This window comes from Tursiops truncatus, chromosome 1 (genome assembly GCF_011762595.2).
Source record: "Tursiops truncatus isolate mTurTru1 chromosome 1, mTurTru1.mat.Y, whole genome shotgun sequence".
NCBI lineage: Eukaryota > Metazoa > Chordata > Mammalia > Artiodactyla > Delphinidae > Tursiops > Tursiops truncatus.
The window spans coordinates 157841844-157866096 of NC_047034.1; the positions used below are offsets into that span (position 1 = coordinate 157841844).

The window sequence follows — 24253 nt, forward strand, 5'->3', positions numbered from 1 at the left end:
GGGATCATGTTCCCCGGGGACATGGGTGCAGAGAGTGTCTCAGAAAATATTTGCTGGCTGGAACTTGTTAGTGCCCAAGCTGGAATCACGAAAAGCACTCCATCTCCAAGTTGGGAGAGAGCTTAGAGACCAGGGATGGCTCCTCCCTAAAGACGCCCAGGGTGAGCACACTGACCACCCCCAGCCAGATTGTGCACAGAAAGAACCAGGAAGAGCCGACAATGACTAGGGACATTGTTTGATTGTTTGTCTTTTTTTTTTTCAATTATAAAATAACTTCTGCTTATTGCAAAAAATTCAAATAGACGTAAGACCATAAAACAGAAAGTCCCCTCATCCCACTCCCAGGAGTCAACAGCTGTTTACAGTTTGGTGCAGGTCCTTCCAGGCATTCTTCCTTATGCATAAACAAAAATAGAATTTTCTTTTACAAAAATATGTTCACTCTTTATTTCCTATGAGTTCTGTAAATTCCTACAAATAGAATTTGTTGGTCAAAAGACTTGCTCATTTGAAACGTGTTGCTTTCCTAAGTAAATTTTTTTCTTATAACATGTTCATTGTAGAAAATTTGGAAAATACAGTCAAGACACACAGAGTAAATATTACCCATCAACCACTGTTCAGAGATAACCACTCTGAACAGCTAGCGTTTGGGTGATAAGGTCTGCAGTTTTTATTTTCCGTGTGAGTATTATTTACCAAAATCGAACACACTCTCCTATTGTTCCATAGCCTATTTTTTTCTCCACTTATTTTTTTCCATGCTGTTAAATAGTCTTCTACAGCATCAGTTTAATACAGTCAGGTTGTTTGACCTTGAGGGCCCGCCTAGAAACCTGCTCTTTCTAAGCCCTATTCTGAGTAGGGAGCCTGCTACAACAGTGGGCCAGAACCTGTCGCTCCAGGGTGTAACCTTGGCCTGCCCCTACTTTCAGGAAGGGAAGGCCCAGGAAGGCCTTGAGCACCTGCTGCCTCCACCCCTCCTGAGCGAAGGCCCCAACACCTCACTGATGGGCTCAGAGCCCCCCTGTAACTTCTCCACTGCTGCCCACCGGTGCAGTAAGTAGATACCTGCCTTGCCCTTTCCTCGGCTGCTTTCCTGGACCCTTGGATCCTCCAATCCTGGGGCGTAGGGGACTTGGGTGATCCTGACCTTGAGGTGGAGAAGGGCTCCTGGAATCAAGTGGGGGGTGAGGGGAGGAGTGCCACTTGCCATTGCACTTCAGCCAGCTCTTCAGCCAGCTTTCTTGCATACTGACCAGATTGGGGGAGGAACAGGGGCAGATCGAGGTGGGGGGAGGATGGGGGAAGGAGCTGAGCCACTTGAAAGTTTTCCAAAGCAAATACCCAATTTCCCAACCCAAGCCCATTCTCTGCCCCAGGAATTTACCAGCCAAATAGTGTAAAATTAAGTGTGATCTTGGACAAGACTCCTCCACTCTGGGGGAAGTTTAGGGGTGGGTCTCAGTCTCCTCACTGACATACCACAAGGTTCCTAAGGCACATTCCCAGCTCTGAAATTCTGTAACCCAGTTCGAACCCATGTTTCCAAATGCTCTCTTTTCTCTCCAAGCCCCTGAACAGCCCCTGAAGCCTCCAACACCCTTATGATTTGTTAAATCTAATTGTACGCCAGACCTTGAGGGCTCATTAACAGAATGCATATTATTAGCTGTCATCTCGTGTAATCCTTACAACAAGCCTGAGAGGAGGTACCATTTTATTCCCATTTTACAGATGAGAACACTAAGTCCAGAGAGTTAAGATGATATTCCAATTAAGTGGTAAAGCTCAGATTTGAACCCAGGGCTGTGTGACTCCCAAACCCATACTTGTTATTATCCTCCCATACCCATACCACTGTGATGTGTGCAGGGATCATTCTTCCCTAGCTACAGTTGAGGAAACTGAGGCCAGAGAGGGGAGGTGAATTCCTCAAGGTCACACAGCATGTTCATGGCAGAGCTAGGTGAATCCAGGCTTTGTGCCTCCCAGCCCACCCTCACCTCCTACATAGCACTGACCAGTTTTCACAGAGGGAAGCTAGTGAACGAGAAACAGCCCTTGGACTGGAGTCAAATGCCCAGAACTGATTGGGGGTGGGGCAGTCAGGTGGGGAAGGCCATGTTTGTTCAGCCCAGCCTGGGTCCACCCTCCCCCAGCTCCATCCAGGAAGTGTTGACTTTGGGCAGGTCCCCAAGGAGAAAAGGTAGAATTACCTGTGGGTGGGGGAGGGCTGGGCCAGAGGAGCCCCATCCCCGCTCTCCTCCTAGAGAGTCCCACTGTCCTCTCCACTCCCTCACTCTCCCATTCAATCACTTACCTAACAAATCCCTACTTAGTGCCTACGATGTGCTAGCACTGAGATGAGCAAGGACAGGTGCATCTCAGGTCTCCAGCAAAGAGCCATCAGTGACCAGGCAGTCACAGCACACGTGCGGAGGGCTGGGCTGGAACAATAGGGGAGGTGCAGGAACTCAGAGAAGAGGGGCCTGCTGCAGGAGGTACCACAGAAGCTGAAACCTGCAGCATGAGTAACAGCTGGGGAAAGTTCCAGGAAGAGGGAACAGCATGTGCTAGGGATAGGAGTCCGGAAATGAGGTCATGTGGTTAAGGGTTGAATATGAGGCAAAGGGGCAGCCCCTGCATCTCACCTTCTCCATCTGGTAAATGGGAATAGCATCTTGCCAACCTGTATAAGTCAAGGTACATGAAGCACCTGGTGTTATTAGCATCCCTTCTCTCCCTTTTAGTCCACAAACACGTACCAAGCAACAAGTGCCAAACACTGGGAAAAGTACTTTTGGCTACTTGTCTCAGGTCACTCAATCTTTGCCTCCAAGCCTGTTCTTGCTCTGTACCATGCCTCCTCCAGACCTGGGAGCCCAGTATTGTGTGGGTCACAGCTACTGAGGGCAGGGGCACAGCCTGCCCCTGGGGAGCAGTCTACTACCACTGCCCTGACGCCTCCATCCCTTCGGCCAGACGTGGGTGGCTTGCAGGCTGCAGTGATCATCATCCCAACCCTGGTCTCCTCGTCCGCTCTGCTGGTCATAAGCTGCATCTTATGGAAGACCTGCCGTCGGTGGTCTCGGGTCACCCACCCCAGCCTGCCATCCACATGAGGGTCCCAGGTAAGTCACTCAAGGACCATAAGGACAGAGAGGTTCTATTTCAGCTTTATTCTTTGTCTTCCTTAAGAGGAGAAACTCTCCTTACTCTTTTGAGGCAACAAGGGATGATGTGCTGAGCTGGAAGACGCCTCACAGAGGCCACAACCACGTGTGGGGCCTCATAGTCTCCTGTACCCTTGTCCAGGTTCTGCTGGAAATTACTCATCAAACTCTCAGGTCAAGGAACTGTGGCCTTTGCTAACTATGAGACCAAGGCTACCCTTGGCCACACGCTGCCCCCCTAGTTCCCTGTGATGCCCGCTGCCTCATGGGGCCTCCACAGGGAACCTGACCAAGGAGCAGGAAGTCCTCCTCCAGGGACTGGATGAGAGCACTCCCGGTTTCACCCAGTTGGGGTGTGGCTTATCATATTATCCGAGGCTTGCAGTCCTTAGAACTTTCCACTTCTCATATTTTTAAACACTCCCATCACCAGTGCTTTCCTGAGGTCATGGTGTTTCAGCTTATTACATGGTTCTTAGGGGGAACACAGCCCTAAGGCCCCTGACAGGCAAGGCTTGGATGGCATGGAAATTGCCTGATCCCTGGACCCCTGCCCGGCCTGGAGCCTCCTCTCTCCCTGTCTACCGCCTGAGCCCTGGGATTCAGAGGAGCAACAAAGTGAGGAAATGGGTTTCATGCAGCTAACACAAAAGCCCAGAATTCTCACCACTGCCCTAAGATCTCAGGATATCTGCTCTGTCTGCCAGCCACAGGTTCACGGCTTCTTCCGTTCATCCAGTGACACTCAGGTGTGTACCATGTGCCGGGCATGCCAGGTGCTGGGTTTATAACAACAAATGAGACCCAGACTAATAATCTAGTGGCCGTAACAGAACAATGACAACAGAGTATGAGAAGCGCTTGGATGGGGTACAGGAGTCTGGGGGAGCATAAAGAAGAGACCACTAGCCAGGGGAGGAGGGTTAAGGAAAGTTTCCAAGAAGTGGTATCTAAACTGACAACTGAAGGATGACTAGGTGCTTGCTGGAAGGAAGGGGGGAAAGGACAGTACCGGCAGAGGGGACAGAAAGTACAAGGTAAGGTGCTGGCAAACTATGGACCACTGTCTAGCTTTATAAATAAAGTTATATTGAGATATAGTCATGTCTATTCACTTTCATATTGTCTCTGACTGCTTTCGCTCTACACAGCAGAGTGGAATAGTTGTCAAAGAGACGCTATGGCTCACAAAGCATAAAGCATTTACTATCTGGCCCTTGACAGAAAAAGCTTGCTGACTCCTAGAGGTTAGAGTGCTTATACTGCCTTTTAGGAACATAGTAGCTGGAGGGTTGAGGGTGGGAACTGTGCAGTAGTCAGCTCACAATGAGTCCTTCTTTCCTCAGCCACAGTGGATTGATCCAGGAGTAGACACACCTGATTTAAACTGATCTAATCAGATTCTCTCTTCCTAGGAATTTGAAATGTGGATTGTGAGACCCGGAAAAGGAGCTGAGTTACATCAAGGTCTGTGAACCTCTGCTGCTGAGGCCCTTAGAGCTGCCCTGCTCCTTTCCAGACCCATTCATCAATAATCCCTTTGATTCTGAAGCCCCTTGCAATCAATTCCCCAAACTTTTAATTTTCATTTCTTTCAGTTTCTGTTCATTTTAATGAAAAAACTTTAACTAAAATTAACATAGTGCAGAGAGATGAAACCGGTGGGGTATACAGTCAGCATGGTCCACTATATGTATAATATGAGCCACACATGTACTTTTACATTTTCTAGTAGCTACATTTTAAAAAGTAAAAAAGAAATTGGTGAAATTAATTTTAATAATATTTTATTTCACCCAATATAGGCAAATATTATCATTTCAGTATATAGTCAATATTTTAAAATTGCTAATGAGATGTTTACATTCTTCTCTTTGAACTATGTCTTTGAAATCTGGGGTGTATTTTACATTTATGGCACATCTCAAATCAGACTAGCCACATTCTGAGTACTCCATAGCCACATGAGGACAGCACATAATGGACAGCACAGATTAGAACCTTCAAGGCAGCAAAGGACCTGCTAAGAAGTCCTGGCTTCATTCTGAAAGCAGTGGGCATCCCCTGAAGAGATTCAAGCCAGGAAGTAACATGATAAGATATAGATAGATAGATGATAGATAGATAGATAGATAGATAGATAGATAGATAGATAGATATAGATAGATATAGATAGATAGATAGATAGATAATTTTAGGAAGATCACTCTAACTTCCACTTAAAGAATGGACTGGACAGGAATTGAGGCTAGAGTTAGGGAGATCGGCTAGGAGGAGTTGAAGAGAGAGGAGAGGTAAAGATTATGATGATAGACTGGCAGCAGCAGCAGGAATATTAAGATACAGTTGAACTCAAGAGAGGCTTAGGAGGCAGGAGCAACATGTCTCATCCTCATTGCTGCCCCTACACACTAAATCTACTTCCCACCTGCACATCTTTGTGTATCTCCTCCCCATCACTCCATCCCACATATCTTCCTCATTTCCTCTCTGGCGACCAAAGAGGCAAATCCTCCCCAATCTTTAAGGCATAGTCCAGGGTAGTTATGCATACACAGTGGTCCACAGTAGGAGATCAATTCACAAATGTTTCTTTCCTCCCTCAATGAAGTCTTCTCTGAATGCTCCTGCCCACACCTCACCTCCAATCCTGAAGTATGAAAGACAGGAATATTGGCCCAATCTAGGGTAAGCTGGAGGTCCTGTCCTGAGAAGTTTCTGGCAACTCTAAGAGGAGCTTTCAGCTTCATGGGTGAAGGTGGAAAGTTATATTTAACCAGAGTTGTGGTTTTGCTAAGAGAGTACACATACAACAAATGAAAAAGAGGCAAGGAAGTAGAGGGTGAATGCAAGGGAGTGATGATAAAGATTAACCATGGAATTTCAGCTGGCATGGGAAACTCTAACTGCTATTCACAAATATTCAAGTTCTCCAACCCCACCACTTGCTTCTGGACTTTGGGTAGAAATGCACTTTCCGGTCCACTTGAGGCTAGGTATGGCCACGTGACTGGTTCTGGCCAATCAGATTACAGATTCTAGATGGAGCAGTTAATTGCCAACATGACCCTCCAGAGTTCTCTTTTCCTTCTCCCATAGTGACCAACATTATTAGAGATGGTGGCTTTTCCATCACCCTGGGTTTCTGACTATGAAAAGCAGAGCCTTCTGTTGACCCACGATGTTCAAGTTGTGCAAGAAAGAAAGAAATCTTTCTTCGTTGTATTAAAGCTTAAAATGTAAGCCTTAAATATAAGCCTGAAATATTGGGAGTATTTGTTACTGCAGCAGTACCTAGCCTATCCTGACTGATATAACTGGAGGAGAGGACATTAACAGGGAGAGAGAGAATGCAAAATGTAGGATTAATAGATTTCACTTCCTGCCATGGAAGGATTGATGGGGTCAGAACAGGAGGGAGAATAGTTGGAAAGACATGGGGTATTGTTTAGAACATTAGATTCATGATAAGGTCTAGGGTATGACCATGAAGTGAGTGCCTGAGGTACAGAGAGGACAAGATCTCTGAAGCAAGGAACTGAGAGAACAATGTTGGATCATCTCTGTGTATACTGAAATCGTCAAAGATTAAGACAGAAGCAATGTTGGAGAGAGCAAGAACCAGAAGCCAAAAATCTTGTTTCTCTTTCTGCAATGAAGATAGGAATGCCATGAAGGCAGAGACTTTCGTGCTCACTTTTACATCCCCAGTGCCTGGGATAGTGCCTGGTCCAGAGAAGGCACTTAATACATATTTGCTGAATGAATGACCGGATGAAGGGGAGAGTAGTATACCATACACTTTGACAAGAAAACCTAATTCAGGGAAGAGAGTTCCTTCCAGTTCTTACTCCCTTGATTCTATTTTTCTGCAGTACTTTTTCCCCAGACCAGAGTGACTCTTCTCTTTGTCCAACCTAGAGTCTGCTTGTTGATCTATCTTGTTGTTGCCAGAAATCTCAAGGAGCTACTTTTTAAACTCATCCCCAGTGGTCTGCATGATGGCAACTCTAGCTAACACCACCCCCCGTGTTAGCAAACACTGGTGTTGCTCTCTCCTCTGCCTCCTCCATCATTCCCACATCCAGTTCCATTGCCAAATGTCTTTCCTTTGTTTCCAGACCTATCTTAAATCCGTTCCCTGCTCTTTACCCCCACAGCTGCTGCCCCAATCCAGATTCTCATCATCTCTTCCCTGACCTAGAACAAGTGTTCCTTCCTAATCCCCCCTGATTTCTCTTTGCTTCTAAGCCCTCTCTATTAGCTAGTTAACTATTGCTGCATTAAAATTACCTTAAATTTTTGTTAAAAATTAAAACCACAAATATTTATTACCTCAAAGTTTCTGTGGGTCAGGAATCTGGGCATGGCTTAGGGGTGCCTCTGGCTCAGGGTCTCTCACATGGCTGCCACCAAGTGTTGGCCAGGGCTACAGTCATGCCAACGCTCACCTGGAGGAGGATCTACCTCCAAGCTCACTTAGGTGGCTATCAGAAGTCCTCAAGTCCTTGCTAGCGGACAGAAACATCAGTTCCTGGACACCTAAACCTCTCCATAGGGAAGCTTGCAACATGGCAGATGTCTTCCCTAAGAGCACGTGAGCAAGGAAGAGAAGGTGCCAAAGACAGAAGTTACGGTCTTTCTGTAATCTAATCTCAGAAATGGTAACCCATCACTTCTAACATATTCTATTCATTAGAATGGAATCAATAAGCCCAGTCCATACTCAAGGAGAGAGAGTCATATCAGTATGTGAACACTATGGTTTGGGATCACTGGGGACATCTTAGAGCCTGCCTACCACAACCTCATCACTGCCTCCTAGTGAACCACCTAAAGTGCAAAGCTGATCTCTTCTCTCCCTTTCTCAGAAACTTCTGTTAACTTGCTCATACTAGGACATAACCCTTTCATAATATTCCTCAATCACTATTTCATTCTCATCTTCCATCCTGTACTCCAGTTCCTAAGAAATAGCTCTGAATTATCGCACTTCTATCCCTTTACACACCACTTCCCTGGTGTGGAATGCTTCCCTCCACCTCCCCAGACTTCTCTACCTGGCCAACTCCTACTCACCCATCAAGGTTTCTGCTTCCATCCATTGCTTCTGCCAAGTCCATCCTAACTTCTAGCAGGCAGTTACGTCTATCCCTAATCAGACTTCCCTTGGCACCCTGTGCTTTCCACTAACACACCACTTAGCACACCAAATTATAATGATCTCCACTTGGATCTCAAAGTCGACATGTTCAGAAGTTCGTTTCTGCTGATTTTTATATCAATGAAATTTAGCAGGAGATGGATCTTGCAGCCTCACCATCTTCAATGGAGATGTATAGAACTAGTTATAGAATCTCACCATCTTAACTGGCATTATTAAATGCCCAGAGAGCAGTCATTTGGTAATAGTGTCCTACTAAATAAATACATGTGCTGCTCTAAAGGCAATTCTGGTCCCCACAGGCTTCCATAGGAAGAGGGCTGGGTGAGTATGACTGAGAGATTCTTCCGAGTAGGCAGAGATGCTTCCCAACCTGCCTCCACTAGTTACTATCTATTCTAGACAAGTTACATCATATCTAAGCCTCAGTTTCCTAATTTATAAATGGAAATAACCTAAGTGGTTCCTATGGTGACCACAGATCAGCTGCTATTCTGAGCACTTTAAATATGTTAATTTATTTAATCCTTAGAATTAGGATATGCGGTAGGTGTATTACTCCATTTTACAGATGCAGAAACTGTGGCACAGAAAACACAGGTAATAACTGGCAGAGCCAGGATTCCAACACAGGCACTGAGGAGTCGGAGTCTGTGTCATAATATCCACTTCACAGGTTAGTGCGGATTAAACGAAAAAGTGCGAATCAAGGTCAAAGGCAGGGCATGGCACACAGTGAGTACTCTTTATTATTTTAAAACGTGAAACACCTTGGCCTGCAAGAATTCTTTCAAAGCCCATGATTTTCTGCGTGAATTCATCGGGTGTCTCCTGTAGGGAATGAAATGGATGAGTGAGGAGGACACCGGGTACGAGCCTCCCAATACCGATACACCTCTCTGTCTCCGTTACTCAGGGATGCTCCTACTTTGTAAGGGGAAGCGGAAGTAGCTGGTGGGCAAAAGCCCAGTTCCGGTGTTACTGCGGGCCTTTCTAGCCGGGCAGGGGCCCGGTAGCCCCCTTGCCTGCCTCCTGCGTGCCAACAGGGCCCCTTGCTCGTGGGGGCCCGCCCTCGGCGAAGGTTTGATTTTCCACTGGTGGAGGCTGCGGGCGGCGTCTGTCCGTCCTTCAGCCAACGGACTCGGCTGTCTCTTCTCGCTGTTTGGTAAAGTCCTCCTCCGCTCAAGCAGAGGGCGCCAGAAGACGGGCCTCGAAGCCTGGGAGGCTCTCTGACACGGAAGTGACGTCACGCCGCCGGAAATCCGCGTCCGCCGGGACTCCAGGGTGTGACGGGTAGTTGAAGCGGCTGAAAGCCGAGCGTGTAAGGTTACGTTAGGAGGTGTTTAAGGGCATCGTTTCTACGCCGGTTAGGCTCGGAGGCTCAGATGAGAAAAGTGAGCTCCTGGAGACAGGGGCTTGTTCATATTTACCCAGCGAGAACCTCTCCCGAGACCAGCGCGCTTCGCACACGACTCCTTTTAGCGGAGGAACGGCCTTGGGGTGGTTTGCTCCGCCTGAGGAGTCCCTGAGGCAAGTGTCACAGGAATACCCGCATTGCACAGATGGGGTAAACGAACCCAGAGAGAGACAGGGACTTGCAGGATAGGGTTGCCGGATTTAGCAGCTAAAATGCAGGACGCCCAGTTAAAGTTGAAGTTCAGGGGAACAACAGTGTTTTAGTATAAGGATACCCCTAATAGTCGTGGGTCATACGTTTACTGAAAAAGTAGCCGTCGCTTTCTGAATTCAGATTTAACTGGGCGTCCCATATTTTGTATGGCAGTCCTACCTCACGGTCATCTAGCTGAGTGGAAGAGCAGAAAGAGCTTTTGAGACATCCTGTATGCCTCCCCACCTAAGGCTCACTAGTGTGTGGACCCATGCCCCTTCTGGACCCGCACCCCTCCTGGGTGTAACCCTGGAAGCCTTTAGCGACCCCAACTCGTTCCAGTTAGTGGCCTGCCCTTCGCAGGATCTAGGCTGCTGTTCAGGAGCTGAGGAGAAGGGGCCAGATACCCCTGCCTCGAGGTTCAGGGGTAAGCCCCACCCCCCGCCACCATCCTCCAAGACTAGTTTATTCGAAGACACTAAGCACTTACTCTGTGCTAAGCACAAACCCAGGCTCCAGATGACATTGGCAAGTAGGAGAAATATTCCCTCTCTTTGTGGACTTAGATTTGCGGGGAGACGAGTAGACATTACATTGCGATCAACAGTTCTTTAATACGGGTAAATGCAGCAAGCTGTGAAAGCACAGAGGTGCAATATCCAGGCAGAGAGTAAGAGAAAAGGGAGATACGCAAGCTGAGGCTTGAAAGGTTCATTCAGCTTATTTGTTGAATATTTGTTTGTGGGCAGTGCTTTAGGCACTAGGAACACGGCAGTAAACAAACATCTCTCTGCCCTGAAGAGCCTAAGTCTAAGTAAAATGCATGTCAGATGATGAGCTGTGGGGTGCAGAAGTAAAAGGTGAGGCTACGGAGGGGATCATGGGATACTGGGGTGCGAGTATCACAGTTTTAAAGAGCGTGGTGAGGAGGGCCTCACTGAGAAGGTAACGTGAGCAAAGATCTGAAGGTGTGAGGGGGAAAGATCATGGAGCTATTTGGGGTTATAAGGAAATGTGCCTGGTGTGTTAGAGGAACACAAAGAGAGGAATGATGTACTGCCTCCAGTATGATAGCTTTCTCAGGGATTTTCAGTGACAACTTTGACAGTGTGTTTCTTGCCTTCAATACTGCCTTTAGAATCTAATTTCTGTAAAATGTGACTCCACATAATTAGCTGGGGGGGGGCCACTTTAAATAGGGTGTACAGAAAAGGCCTTTCTGAGAACGTGACACTTAACGTGAGCCCTTTAAGATAAGGATGAGTCAGCCCTGGAGAAGCTGGAAGAAGAGCTATTTAGGCAGAGGGAACAGCAAGGGCAAAGGTCTGGAAGCAGGAAAGAACTCAGTAGACGTGAGGAACTGAAAAGAGGCCAGTAGGCCGGTGCATGGTGAGAAGAGTGGCAGGAGATGAGGTTGGAAAGTGGACGGAGATCTCAAGCAATTTAACTTTCATTGGCATCACAGTAGGAATCCACCGGAGGATTTTCAGCAGAGGATTGACAAGATCGGATTCGTGTTTCAAAAAGATCCCTCTGACTGTTAGGAACCTATATCAGATAATTTTGTAGGTTAAGTTTACACGGGCTTAGCTACTCATCCCCTAGGTGCCAGGAAGAGGGTTTAAAATGGAGCAAAGGGTTGACTGGGAACTCACATCCTGTTGCCTTCCGTATGGTCCCTTTACAGCTGGAATGAGTGGCCGGGGGTGGGGGCGGGGGACACCCGGGGACACCCAGAGAGCCACCATCCCCCTCCTGAGCAGGGGTGGACAGAGATGACAACTTGGACCCCCATCAGGCTCCCTGGCTGGACCTGCCTTAAACAGGCTGGGGGGTGAAGGAGGGTGAAGTGCATGCTACCACCAGCCCACTAGGTCTTCTTCGGCCCCTTTTGAATACACTTTCAATTATCCTCTCAAAGGCCCTGTCATGCTTCTGTTCCAGAAGCATTTAGGGCTGCCTGCTGCCTGCAGAATTAAGTTCAGACTCCTTGCTCTGTTGTTCGATTTGTAGGACTGAGCCCTTAACCTGTGGGAGCTGATTCTATCTCTTAGGTAGGTAGTGTCAGAATTGAGTGGAGTTGTAGGACGCCCGGCTGGTGTCTGAGAATTGCTTGGTGGTGTGGGAAAAAAAAAACACACATTGTACTAGGCTTACCCAGTGAGAAGCTCAAGTGAAGATATAAAAACAATCGCAATGAAATGTCTAGACCAGACAAGTCCACAGAGATGGAAAATAGATTCGTGGGTGCCAGGGCTGGGGGAGGGGAGAATGGGGAGTGACTGCTAGTGGATATGGGGTTTCTTACTGAGGTAATTAACATGTTCTAGAATTAGGTAGTGGTGATGGTTGCAGAAACTCTGTGAATATACTAAAAACCACCAAATTCTACACTTTGAAAGGGTGAATTTTAAGGCATGTGAATTATATCTCAATTTTTTTTTAATTGCAGAAGAAAAATCTTTAGGGTCACCAGTAGCAGCTGGGGGAACTCTAAAATCTGAACTCCTTTGCTAAGCGGCTCACACACCCCAGTTGCATAGCTTGAGACCCTAGCAATGTGAAGTCCTGAAGGGAACTGCCAGTGTCTGAGGAGACGTGAGCATCAGAGCCGTTGGCACTGGATGTGGCAGTAGTCTGTGGCCAACCATGTTCTAACAATTACTGCCTGAATAAGCAAAACCAACCAGCACGTATTTGCATTACTCTGATTGCCTTGCTGACCTGCAAGGAGAGGAAGGGTACAGAGTCTCCTCAGAACCTCCCAGGGACCCACCTCTTTGCTCTTTATCTTTGGTATGAATTTCCAAAAGCGGTGTCAAATATTCAGTTTTCCCCACTTTGGGCCGGGACTTAAGCTGGCTGTTGGGTTCACACAGAAGCCCCTCACCAGCCATGAGCTGCAGCCCCGGTGCCGCACAGAGACAACCGTGACCCCGACCCCAGACCCTGACAGCTCCCCCTTCCTCACAAAGCCAGGCATGGAAACTTGTGAAGACGAGAGAGATGAGTTAGAGAAGCTGGGTGCCAGTGGGAGGTACCCACACTGCAGCGGGTCAGGACCGAAGCAGAGGGCATGGGGTTATCATAGTAGGGTGGGGAAGTCTCGGCCCTGGCCTCACCCAGGCTGCTTCGTTGACTGAACTGCTGGGTTCCACTGGCGTATTAAACAACCTAAATATTTATTTGCTTCATATTTACAAAGGTAGGAAGCAGACCAAGGGAGACCCCAAGAACACCCCCATACCTGGCTGACCAGGCCCCTGGCGCTGCAGAGGAGGCAGACACAACTGGGAGGCACAGGATTTATGTTGCGTACTTGAACTACAGGGAGCGCAAGACTGGTCCTATTTACAGGGCAGAAACACTGCAGGGGGAGCGTGGGGCCGGCAGAGTGAGCGCCAGAGTCCTGGCCAGAGGGTGCTCCTAATCGCCACCTTCCCCTCCGCTCCCAGAGGCGTCTCTGCGGCCCCGCTGGGGTTCTCCGGGGGCGGGGGGACAGGTCCCGCTCACATGATGCTCGCCGGGGTGAAGACAGGGCCCATGCACAAGGTGTCTGTGATCTCCCAGCCACAGGACAGAGGCCTGCACGTGCCCTCGGCGTCCTCATCCTGTTCTGCAGGCAGCAGCTGCCCTCGCAGGGCTTCCCTGCAAGTGAGAGGGGGTCCCTGGAGGCAGCCAGCACGGGGCCCGCAGGCCAGGCACTGCTGGCCGATGCACTGGAAGACCTGGCGCCACTGGGGCCGCAGAACCCAGGGGCAGGGGAAGGCCTGCTGCCCCTTCTTCCTCTGCTGCTCCCTTCTCCCCCATAGTCTACCCCCACAAGGGAGAGGAACCCACGTTCATTGATGTGCCCACTATTGGGCCAGGCACTTTGCTTACAGTATCTAGTATCCTCCCAAAACCCTGTAAGGGTGACGTTATCGACCCCATTTTACTCTGAGGAAATTGAGACTCAGAAGTTACCTGCCCAAGGTCACATCTTCTACCCTAGAAGGTGGTAGAACTAGGACTCAACCCAATGCTCACTTCAGTGCCCACGTTCTTCATATCCCAAGCTTAGTACTTTAAAAGAATCATCTGCCTCCCCTCAAAAACTCTACAAGCTGTTTCTCCTACATCCCCACGTTAATAAACGGCTCGTGCTCTTGCCACACGTTGTCTTCTTCCCACACCCAGTAGATCCCTGCTGAGCCTAGTTCCTGAGCATCCTCAAAGGTACCTGCTTCTCTCCATTCCCGCTGAGACCACCATCTCTAGCCGGGAAAGTGCAGTCTCCCTGATCTGCTCTTGCCCCCTCTGGACAATTCTGACCCAGGTTCATCTTCCCAAAACGCAAACCCCTGCTCTTGAGTCGCCAGCAGTTTGCTTCCACTCTCAGGCCCCACAAGATCTGGGCCCTGCCAGCCTCTCCCATCACACACAACAGTGCTGCCTGGTTGCCAGCCACAGCAGCCATCTTTTGGGCTCACGTCTCATCCTAGGCCTGTGCACATCCGGCCTCTGCCTGCATCATCAACCGTTCGCTGAGTCCCACAGCCCAGTGTACTCCTTCATAGCAACAAGGGTTCAATGCCTGCTTCCCTGACATTCCTCCAACTATAGCAGGGCAGGGGATATGTCTGAGTTACTCACTGCCTAGTGGCCCCAACAGCAGGCTGGTACATGGTAAACACTTGGTGAGGAGGGGTGGACGCTGGGTAGGAGGACAGGGAAAGAGTACTGGGTTCAATGTCAAGAGGCCTGGGGGTAGGGGCAGCAGGACAGCCTGTCCTTTACTTCTGCCAAGTTCTGCTTCCCCACAAAACCCTCTCTCTTCCACCTACATCTTCCCTTCCCTCCCTTCATACTTCCAGGTTATTCTAGTCCCCCACCTGCAGGAAGGCCTCCCTCTTTGCCGATATGTGCAATTCAGCAGCAAATCAGTAGTCAGTATCTTTGCGGAGTCCAGTCAGGCCGTTCCCTTCCAGGTGGGAGGTCCTCTGGGCCAAGCACCCTCTGTCTGAGCCTCTGTCGCCTTATCTTTCAAAATGGGTTTTGAAAGATAAGTTTCTTAGAACCCCTCACTGGCTCCCTACTGCCTTCAAGATCAAGTCCAACCTGGGCCTCCAAGCTGCTTCTTGATCTATTCTTCCCCACAGTCCACTCCAGCCAGCCAGAGCTACTAAAAACTCCTTGGATGGACTAGACTCTGAAGCCCCTACCCCTCCTGGCCCAGACGACCCTCCTGTCAGCTTGCCTGGCCCTCCTCACCCATCAGGCCTCCTGAGAAGCAGCCCTGACCACCTCCCCAGCCTGCTGGCCCTCCCTCCCTAGTGACCTTGGCACTCTCTATGCCAGGGTCTGTGTATGCAGGTCTGCGCCTTGGCTCGCCACGTTCTCAGATGCTCTTTTACCCGCCAGGACCCAGCACAGAGCCAGACTCTAAAGTAGGACATTTTGATGAGGCCCCTTTAATATGGGGAATTTTTTGACATGGCCATTTCAATACATCAGAATTTTGTGTCCCTAAGTAATGAGCGCATCTGACTCCCTGCAGCCTCATCCAACTGTGCTTGCTGGTGACGGTGCCAGGATGGGATAAGGAAGTCTGTGTGATTATTGTTTTTTTACTTTTGTTTTTTAGGCCTTGTCAAAACAGACCCCTGATGTCAAAACGGTGGCATCAGCCTATCCTGTGCCCCTGCAGGGAGTAGAAACAACAGGTTTGTTGACTGGATAAATGACATGCAACTTTGATACTGAGCCCCGTCAGGCCTGGCATTTGGTAGCACTGTTCCGGTGGGGGTGGGCGGGGGTGGGGGGTGCAGGGAAGAGGCTCAGGAACCCAGCATGTCCCTGGGGACGCAGGCTGCACTCATTCCTGAGGGCCTATTATGAAAGCCCCTCCCAACTACCCCAGCCCCCAAAGAGGGGGCCTCTTCATCACTGACCAGCTGTGTGACCTCAAGCAAGTGACCTCTGTTTGTGTGGGTAAAAGGAAATCGTCAAAAGGTGCCTAATGTAGGGCCTGACAGAAAGTTTCAACGGTTCAGGGTTAGGGTTAGGGTTAGGGTTAGGGTTAGAGTTAGTTTTCTTTCCATCTGGCCTCACTGGATCCCACTGCTGGCCTGCCGTGGGCGAGCTCAGTGAGCAGGCGAGTCTTTGTCTTTCCCAGGTCACAAAGCAGCCACCCAAGTGATCAGCCCTATCTACATCTGCCCTCGTCTTCTCTTAATCCACCCAGTAGTCAGAGCGGTCTTTCAGGCTTCAAACCAGCTCTCAACTTCCTTCAAGTTCCTTCCCAGATCCAACCCTGCTCCTTCTCCAGCCCCGACCAACCTCGTGTAGTTTCCTGAAGTTATGCTCGCTCCCTGTTCCTTCTGCCTGGAACCTGCTTCCCACCCCTCCTGCCACCTAACTCCCACTCGTCCACCAGGCTTTGGCTTCATCCTTCCTTCCTCAGGGAGGGAGATCTGGGCCTTGGGTTGGGAGCTGGGCTCTAAGCCTCCAGAGCCTGCCCCTCTCCCTCCAGCACTGCATTATCAGGAGTGTCTGTCTGCTTCTGTGTCTCTCATGGGACTCTGAGCTCCTCAAGGGAAGCTCAGTCTCATTCATGGCCACAGCCAAGCACAGGCCTCACTTGGAATCAGCAGCCAACAGCTACTTGTCACATTGGGTTACACAGGAGCAGGGACCCAGACCTGGGGTTCCCCTTATTGCTTCTGCCCAGGCTGCTCCCTTCTCCCCCCACTCCATTTCCCAGCAGGGCCCCCTTACCAGGCCACCCGGGACATGGCATAGGTGATACGGCAGGTCTGGGCGCCCCCGAGGAGGGAACCCATGCCCACGGTGTAGGCGCCCATGTTCTCAAAGACCAGCCAGTCCCCTACATGTAGTTGCGGCAGCCACAGGCCCTCAGCTATGCAGTCACAGCCATCGATCACTGGGCCCCATAGGCTGCTGCTGTACAGGGGCTGCTCCGTGGATGGTTTCTGCAGGAGAGAAGGATGACAACGGTCAGCTTTCCTGGGCATACGTGCACAGCCTGAGCACCCCCTCCCTCCGAAGCCTGCATGGCTCCCAGAGCCAATAGAATAAAGACTTGATGGGCCTCTAAGCCTGCAGTTAAGGCCCTCCCACTTCTCTGCATTCATTGCTTCCTACACTCTGAAGCCATAGTGCCTGGTCTTACATCCAGACTCCAATACTTGCTAGTTGTGTGACCTTGGGCAAGATACTTTATCCCTCTGTGCCTCAGTTTGCTCATTTGTAAAATGGGAATAATAACAGTACCTACCTCACAGGGCTACCGAAAGGATAAATGACTACAGGTAGAGCATGTAGAACAGTGTCTGGCACATGGCAAGGGCCCAGTAAGTTAGCACTATCTTTATTATTGTTGGTGTTGCTGTCAGCTCCCGGCTTGGGCCTTCACTGGTGTGTCTGCCACTTTCCAGACCCTGGGTGAGTCCCCCCCTCTGCAGCCCTACCCCCTCCCTCAAATCAGAGATTGTCCTCTGGACCCAGCCCTGGGGCTCCTTCTTCTATGCAGGCCTCCACGATCCCCTCCTTCCATGCTAGGCCTGGTAACAGGAGCTAGAAGCACACCAGTGAGTTAGACCGACCCTCCCTCCCTCCCTCGGGCTCTCAGTCTGGTGAGGAAGACGGGCCTCCCACAGACAGTCACAGGGTGACCTGCCAGAGGTCACAGAGGACCTCACAGGGTAGATAGAATTACTCCCATTTCAGGGAAACTAAGGTTCTGAGAGGTTAAGTGACTTACCCAAAGACACAACTAACAATGACATAAAATTTTTTTTTTTTTTAAGTGACTTCCAAATCCAAGAAAGAAATCTGTAACATAGGCCATTTGCGGACAACCAAGATATCACTGCAGTTTGTCACAGTGTAGGGATCCTGCCAGGCAGGTCCTAGAGGAGGAGTCATGACTGAAAGAGGGACAGAAGCGAATCCTGGCTGAATCATGCCCTTGAAAGCCCCTCGTTCCAGTTAGTCCAGCTGCTCTAGGCTCCCCAGGTAAACCCTGCTTCCCTTCCCCCAGCCCCAGCCATCCCCATGCTACTCCCTGAGGCTCCAAACCTACCAATTCCTAATTTTCCTTTAGATCTCAGCTTCCTCATGGAAGCTTTCCTAAGGCTCCCCAAGCTTTGTCATCATAGCACGTACTATGATTTATGATTAGATATTTATGAAATGTATCACCCAGGCCTGTCTTCCCTGTCAGACTATAAATTCCATGAGTCCAGAGATCACGACAGTCTTGTTTACCCCCATCTCCTCCAAGCCTAGCAGTCTGGCATACAGTAGGTGCTTTTGTCAATAATATTTCTTAAGTGAATGAATGAATAAATGAATAGAGAATACATGAGTGATGAGAAAGAGGAAGAGCCAAAAAGAAAGAAAAAGAAGGTACGAATGGAAGCCATCAAAGAGCCTAGAAGGAGGCAGTGGAGGAAACCAATGCAGGATGAAGGAAAGGTGTTTCAGTACCTCAGCCAGGAGCAGGAATGAGTCAGACTGAGAAGAGTCATGGGTGCCATAAGCAGAAATAATACTCATAGTTGACAAAAGGGTAATGCATAAGCCACTGTCTCATTAATAAAGAAAAACATGCACGTTATTAAAATCAAACATGAGAACTATCCTATACTCATTAATTCATTCAATAGATACTTATTAAGCACCTACTATATGCCAGGCTCTGATCTAGGAGCTGCAGACGCATCAGTGAACACACACACAAAAAAACAAAGTTCCTGTGCTCATGAAGCTCACATTCTAGGAAAGCGAGATAAACCAATACATCCTTGTTCATATAACTTAACGAGCTTGTTCACAAGCTTCTTGTTAATGAGTAAAATTCATCTTAGTTGCTCTGAATTATTTCCCTTAGCTCCAGTTCTTAAAAAACAATAAGCTAGGGACTTCCCTGGTGGTGCAGTGGTTAAGAATCCACCTGCCAATGCAGGGGACACGGGTTCGAGCCCTGGTCTGGGAAGATCCCACATGCCGCAGAGCAACTAAGCCCGCGAGCCACAACTACTGAGCCCGCATGCCACAACTACTGAAGCCCGCGCGCCTAGAGCCTGTGCTCCGCAACAAGAGAAGCCACCGCAATGAGAAGCCCACGCACCACAACAAAGACTGGCCCCTGCTCGCCCACGCGCAGCAACGAAGACCAAACGCAGCCAAATAAATAAATAATTTTAAAAAGACTTAAAACAAAAAAACAAAAAAAAACAATAAGCTAACCTTTAAAGAATTGTGAGAGGAAATGCTATATAATTGTATCCATGAGGATCCTTAAGAAAATAGGTTCCAAAGATTCTTCCACAATAAGATAAAAAGGAACCCTTGAGTTATAATCAGAGTTCTCTCATTTCTTAGTAGTGGTATAAATTAAAAATGGGTGGAAAAGAAAGATTTTAAAACTTCACAGGAAATAATGCAATTATCATTTAAAACCTTTAAAAAAAAAAAGGAAACAAAAAAGGAATATGCAAAATAAATGTTCCAAAAGCATGTGGGGACAGGCTTGTAAGTCTCAGCTCTGTTTATGAGTCGGAAAACTGAATGGAAATGGACAGGCACCTGTAAAAATATAAGATGCCCAGTCTGCTACTAGGGCCCCCTCTGAGAGAGAGGTCAGAGGGTTCCTACTTTACAAAGCATGCCCACCACTACTTCACACCTCATCTGGGAGGCAGTTGCAATTCCCATGTTACAGATGAGAAAACTTAGAAGAAATGACCTGCTTCAGTAGAGGGGGTTAGCAGCAGAACTCCAGGTGGTCCCAGACAAGGTGCCTCCTAGCTGCACCTGAATGGCTGCTTTCCTCAAAGAGACCCAATAGGTGAGCAGATCCACAGATGAAACAAGGTGAAACATTTAGAATGGCACATGGCTTTGATGGAATCCCTAAATAGTTCCCCAACTTTTAAACAATAAATCAATTAACTCCTATACTGCATAAAGTATACAGAAATATTTTCAAAGGGAAAAAAATGGCATGAGCAAGGGCTGCACACAAAAAAGGAAAAAGAGGAAACAGAATAAAAGCCTATGATCAAAATCTCACTCGTGAACATATAGGCAAAAATCCAAAATGAATCCCTAGCTAATCAAATCCACACTCATATTCAAAGAATCACTTTCAATGATCAGATAATTTGTCTCTAAATGGAAGGCAGGGATGATATGAGCAAGGCAATCACTGGCTTCATCATAATATGGAAAATATAGATCTACAATTCAAATTAAATTTTCCCAATACGTGTCAACATGGCATTCAATAGCCTATAGCATCTCTTCTTGATTAAAACTACAGACAAAACTAAACCCCACAACGAAGAGAAACTATTTAAAATAAGGAGCCAACTCTTAACTTAATGGAGATACACTAGAATGGCTTCATTTCAGAACTAGAAGCAACCTTAGTAATTAAAGTTAAGCCCCCTCATTTTCCAGATGAAGAAATGAGAGAAACAGGGCCCAGAGAGGTTAAGTAATTTGCCTAATGTTACTCAGCTACTATATGGCAGAGCCAGGACTAAGACCCACATCTTCTGGCTCCAAGTCTGAAGCTTTCTGTCATGAGAAATGCTGGCAATAGCTAGCAGGGAAAAAATAAACAATACAGAGAAAGTGAAGAAATAAAATATCACATTGCAGATAACACTTGCCCACCTGGCAAACAAAGGGGAGAGAGGTAGTTACTAGAAGAGCTCAGTGAGTTTCAGCATGCAAGCCAGTGTCTCAGCTCAAACACACAGGGGACCGTCTTCACTCACAACAGTAATGAAAGCATTACTAAACTCAGGGATGTACTTGGGCCACAATAATACTTATTCAAAGAAAATAATAAAACCTTAAAAGGAGAGATAAAATACAAGAGCTCTACCCTCTCCTAGCTAGAAAAGCTGAGTAAAGCAAAAAAGAATTCTCTCCAGTTTAATAGATTAAATATGCTACGACTAATTAAAACTCCCAGGATATCTTTCTAAACATTAGAAACAATATGACAAAAAATAAACATGAGCCTATCACAGAATATTAATAAGTAGCAGTGACAGACTCAATTTTTTGTTAAATGTTTAATTCATACAAAAGGACATTTGTATCGTGTGTAAAATAAAAAGAATAATGATAAAATGAATATCTGTGTACCCACTGCCCAGCTAAAGAAATAGAACATTTCCTCTATCTTTGAAATCCCCATCCCAATGACATGTCCCTTCCCAAACTCCTCCAGAGGTAACCATTATCCAGAATTTTGTTTTCATTATTCTTTTGCTTTACTTTTTTCCATGAGTATACCTAACCCTAAACAATTTAGAATTTGATTTTGCACTTTTTAAAATGTATATGATTGGAAATATAGGGTATGTAATCTCTGCAACTTGCTTTTTTGTTTATTTGAAACTTACATTCCCAAGATTCATCCAACTGATGCATGTAGATATAATTCACAATAAGCTGCATAGAATTCATTGTATGGAATACACTGTAATTTATTTGATTATTACCCAGCATCAAGACAACATTAAGCTTGTTTCCAACGTTTTGTATTATAGAAATTGCTCCTGTGAACATTCTGACATCTCTTCAAATACACATGCCCAGAGTTTCTATGCAATATATACCTAGGAACTTGCTGGGAGAGTGTACACATGTCTAACTTTACCTAAATAATGCCAACTTGTTTCCCAAAGTAGAAATACCAACTCCACCTAGCAGTATCTAAGAGATCCAACTCTATATGCCACCAACACTTGATATTGTCATGCTTTACACTTTTTTCTAATCTAGTTGGTAGAAGATGTATCTTGTTTTCCTTTTACTTTGCATTTTCTTGATTACCAATGAGGTTGAGCACCTTTGCATTTTCTATTTGGCTTTCCTCTTCTGTGAACTGCCTGTTAAAGTCTTTTGCCCCTATTTCTATTGCTTTCTGCTTCACTTTTTTCCCCTTATTTTCATAAGATTCTTATTTGTCTCTGTTTCCTTTTTAAGAATCCTTCATATATTCTCTCTACTAATCCCTTATCAATTATATGTGTTTCAGTATTTTTCTCCCACTTTATGATTGCCTCCTTCCTTTCACTAACAGATGAGCAGAAGCTCTTCATTTTAATGTAGACAAACATCAGTCTTCCTTTTTGGTTTTAAAGATATTCTTCACTGTTTTTTCCTATTTCAAGGCCAAACAGATACTCTCCTATATTGGTCTCTGGAATTTATATATATGTATGGTGTAAGATAGGGATCCAGTTTCATTTTTTGCATATGGACAATCAGGTGGTCTAGCATCATATATTAAACAATTCCCAATGATATGCTTTGCAAGTGCTGTCAAATCAAGTTTCCAGATATATGTGGATCTTTTTTGTGCTCTCAACTATGTTTTGCTGGTCTATGTTTTTATGCCACTCTCCAAACCAAACTATTTTAATAAACTTCTATTATTTTAGTGGTTACTGTAGACATTTACATTTTAACATGCATACCTAACATAAAGTCTAAAATTAATCGATATCTTTACCTTCTGCTCAAACAATTCAAAATCTTAGAAGACCAGCTTGGTCACTCTACCTCCCAACATACATTCTATTGCTATCCAGTGTTTTAGTCTATCTTGTTTGTGACAGAGACTGCTAGTTGCCTACCCCCAGCAATTCCAATCTTCAATGTTTGCTGGGCACATGTCCACCCAGAATAAAGACTATATTTCTCAACTTCCCTTGCAGGTAGTTATGGCCATAAGATAAAAGCATAAGTACTTTCAGGAAATTTCCTTGAAAGACAACTGGCAGAGGGACTTCTCTTATTTCCTATAATGGCTGGAGCTTCAAAATGCACCTACCAAGATGGGGGCAACACCTAGAAACAGGTACAGCTGAAAGCCATATGGTTCCATGTGAATATGAAACCACTATACCAACTCTGAATTGCCTGCATCCAGACAGTTGCATAAGAGTAAAATAAACTTCAGGGTCTTGTTCTAGTCACATAATTGTTGTTGGTGGTGATGCTGGTGCCAGTCAGTGATCCTTTAAATATACCCGCATATTTACCTACCTTTGCTCATCATTCCTTCCTGCAACTCAGACCATCCATCTGGATAATTTTCCTTATGTCTGAAATATATCCTTTAGAATTTCCTTTAGTGAAGATCTATCTCTCAGTATTTGCTTGTCGGAAAATGCCTTTGTTTCATACTCATTCTTGAAAAACAATTTTGCTGGATATAAAATTCTAGGTTGATAGATTGAAGCTGCTATTCCACTATCTTCTGCCTTCCATTGTTACAGGAGAAAAATAAGCTGTCAGTCTAATTAACATTCTTCTACAGGTATTCTTCTATCTGTCTCATTTCTCTCACTAGTTTTATGATCTTCTCCTTGTCTTTGGTATTGTTTCACTAATATGTTGTCTAGGTATGGATTTATTTTTAGGTAACATACTTGGAATTTGTTGGATTTCCCAAATCTAAGAATAAGTGTTCCTCTCTTACATTTTATTAACTCTCTGCCAGCTATTAATTTTTTTAATTTTAATTTATTTATTTTGCCTCTCAGCTCCAAATCCACCCTTCTTTGCCCTGGTTTGTGATGCTGGAGTAAGACATTTCTTCTTTACTATCCATCTCTATGTTAGGCTTTGTCAATAGAAGTTGCTGGAAAGACACTGCAAGAACAGATCAGGAAGAAAGGACTTTCCTCCTTTTAGCCTGATGTTTTCTGTGTGGCCACCTCTGGTTCAGGGTATGAGGGTCTGGTTGCATTCACTTCAGTGGCCCCCACAGTTCAACTTTGGCCTGCACAGTCCAACAAGCTTCCCTCCACTCCGCAGCAGGCTGCTTCTGTGATGCAGTTGTGTTGGGAACCCTCTGAAAGTTTCTTTGCCACTGGTAGGCTGCACATCCTTGTAACAGCCACAGTCTCTCTTTAAAGGTTTCAATCTCAGCCTTGGAGGGAGAAGCCCTCCTCTAAGTTTCTTCCTTTTTCACTCTCCCTTACCAGGGGTAGTAACTGCTTTTATCCTTTTTAGTAATTAACCATCTCTAAAGTTAGCAATTCTTTATATTAAAATTCCCCTGTTCAAATTACTTGTCTCATTTCTGTATCCTGATACAACCTCTTCCTGAAACTATGATTAGACATTATGCCTTCTCATTCTATCTACCACTTCCTTTGCCTTTCTTATTTTCTTTCCTATCTCTGTCTCTTTGTGCTACATTTGCATAGTTTCTTCAGCTCTATCTTCCCATTCCCTAATTCTCTCTTCAACTGTCTCTAA

At 46.6% G+C, this 24253-nt stretch overlaps 1 protein-coding gene and 1 long non-coding RNA gene across 15 annotated transcripts in view; one reads left to right on the top strand and one right to left on the bottom strand.

The window, feature by feature from the left end:
* Nucleotides 1-10546: 10546 nt before the first annotated feature.
* AZIN2 (antizyme inhibitor 2) overlaps nucleotides 10547-24253 on the bottom strand; it is a 37040-nt gene continuing 23333 nt past the window's right edge. For 13 of the 14 annotated variants that reach the window (XM_033838506.2, XM_019938172.3, XM_073792440.1 and 10 more), the window contains 2 exons: nucleotides 16712-16926; nucleotides 10547-13600 (listed from right to left, as the gene is read on the bottom strand). In XM_033838506.2, coding sequence (XP_033694397.1) covers nucleotides 13462-13600; nucleotides 16712-16926 — 354 coding nt within the window. In that variant the 3' untranslated portion in view covers nucleotides 10547-13461. Of the gene's footprint in view, nucleotides 13601-15389; nucleotides 15636-16711; nucleotides 16927-24253 lie in introns of those variants that run through there. The other variant, XM_019938174.3, reaches the window with a different exon arrangement.
* LOC141276499 (uncharacterized) lies at nucleotides 15577-19201 on the top strand. The gene is made up of 2 exons (XR_012326152.1): nucleotides 15577-15657; nucleotides 17764-19201. It is a non-coding gene; the product is annotated as an uncharacterized lncRNA (long non-coding RNA).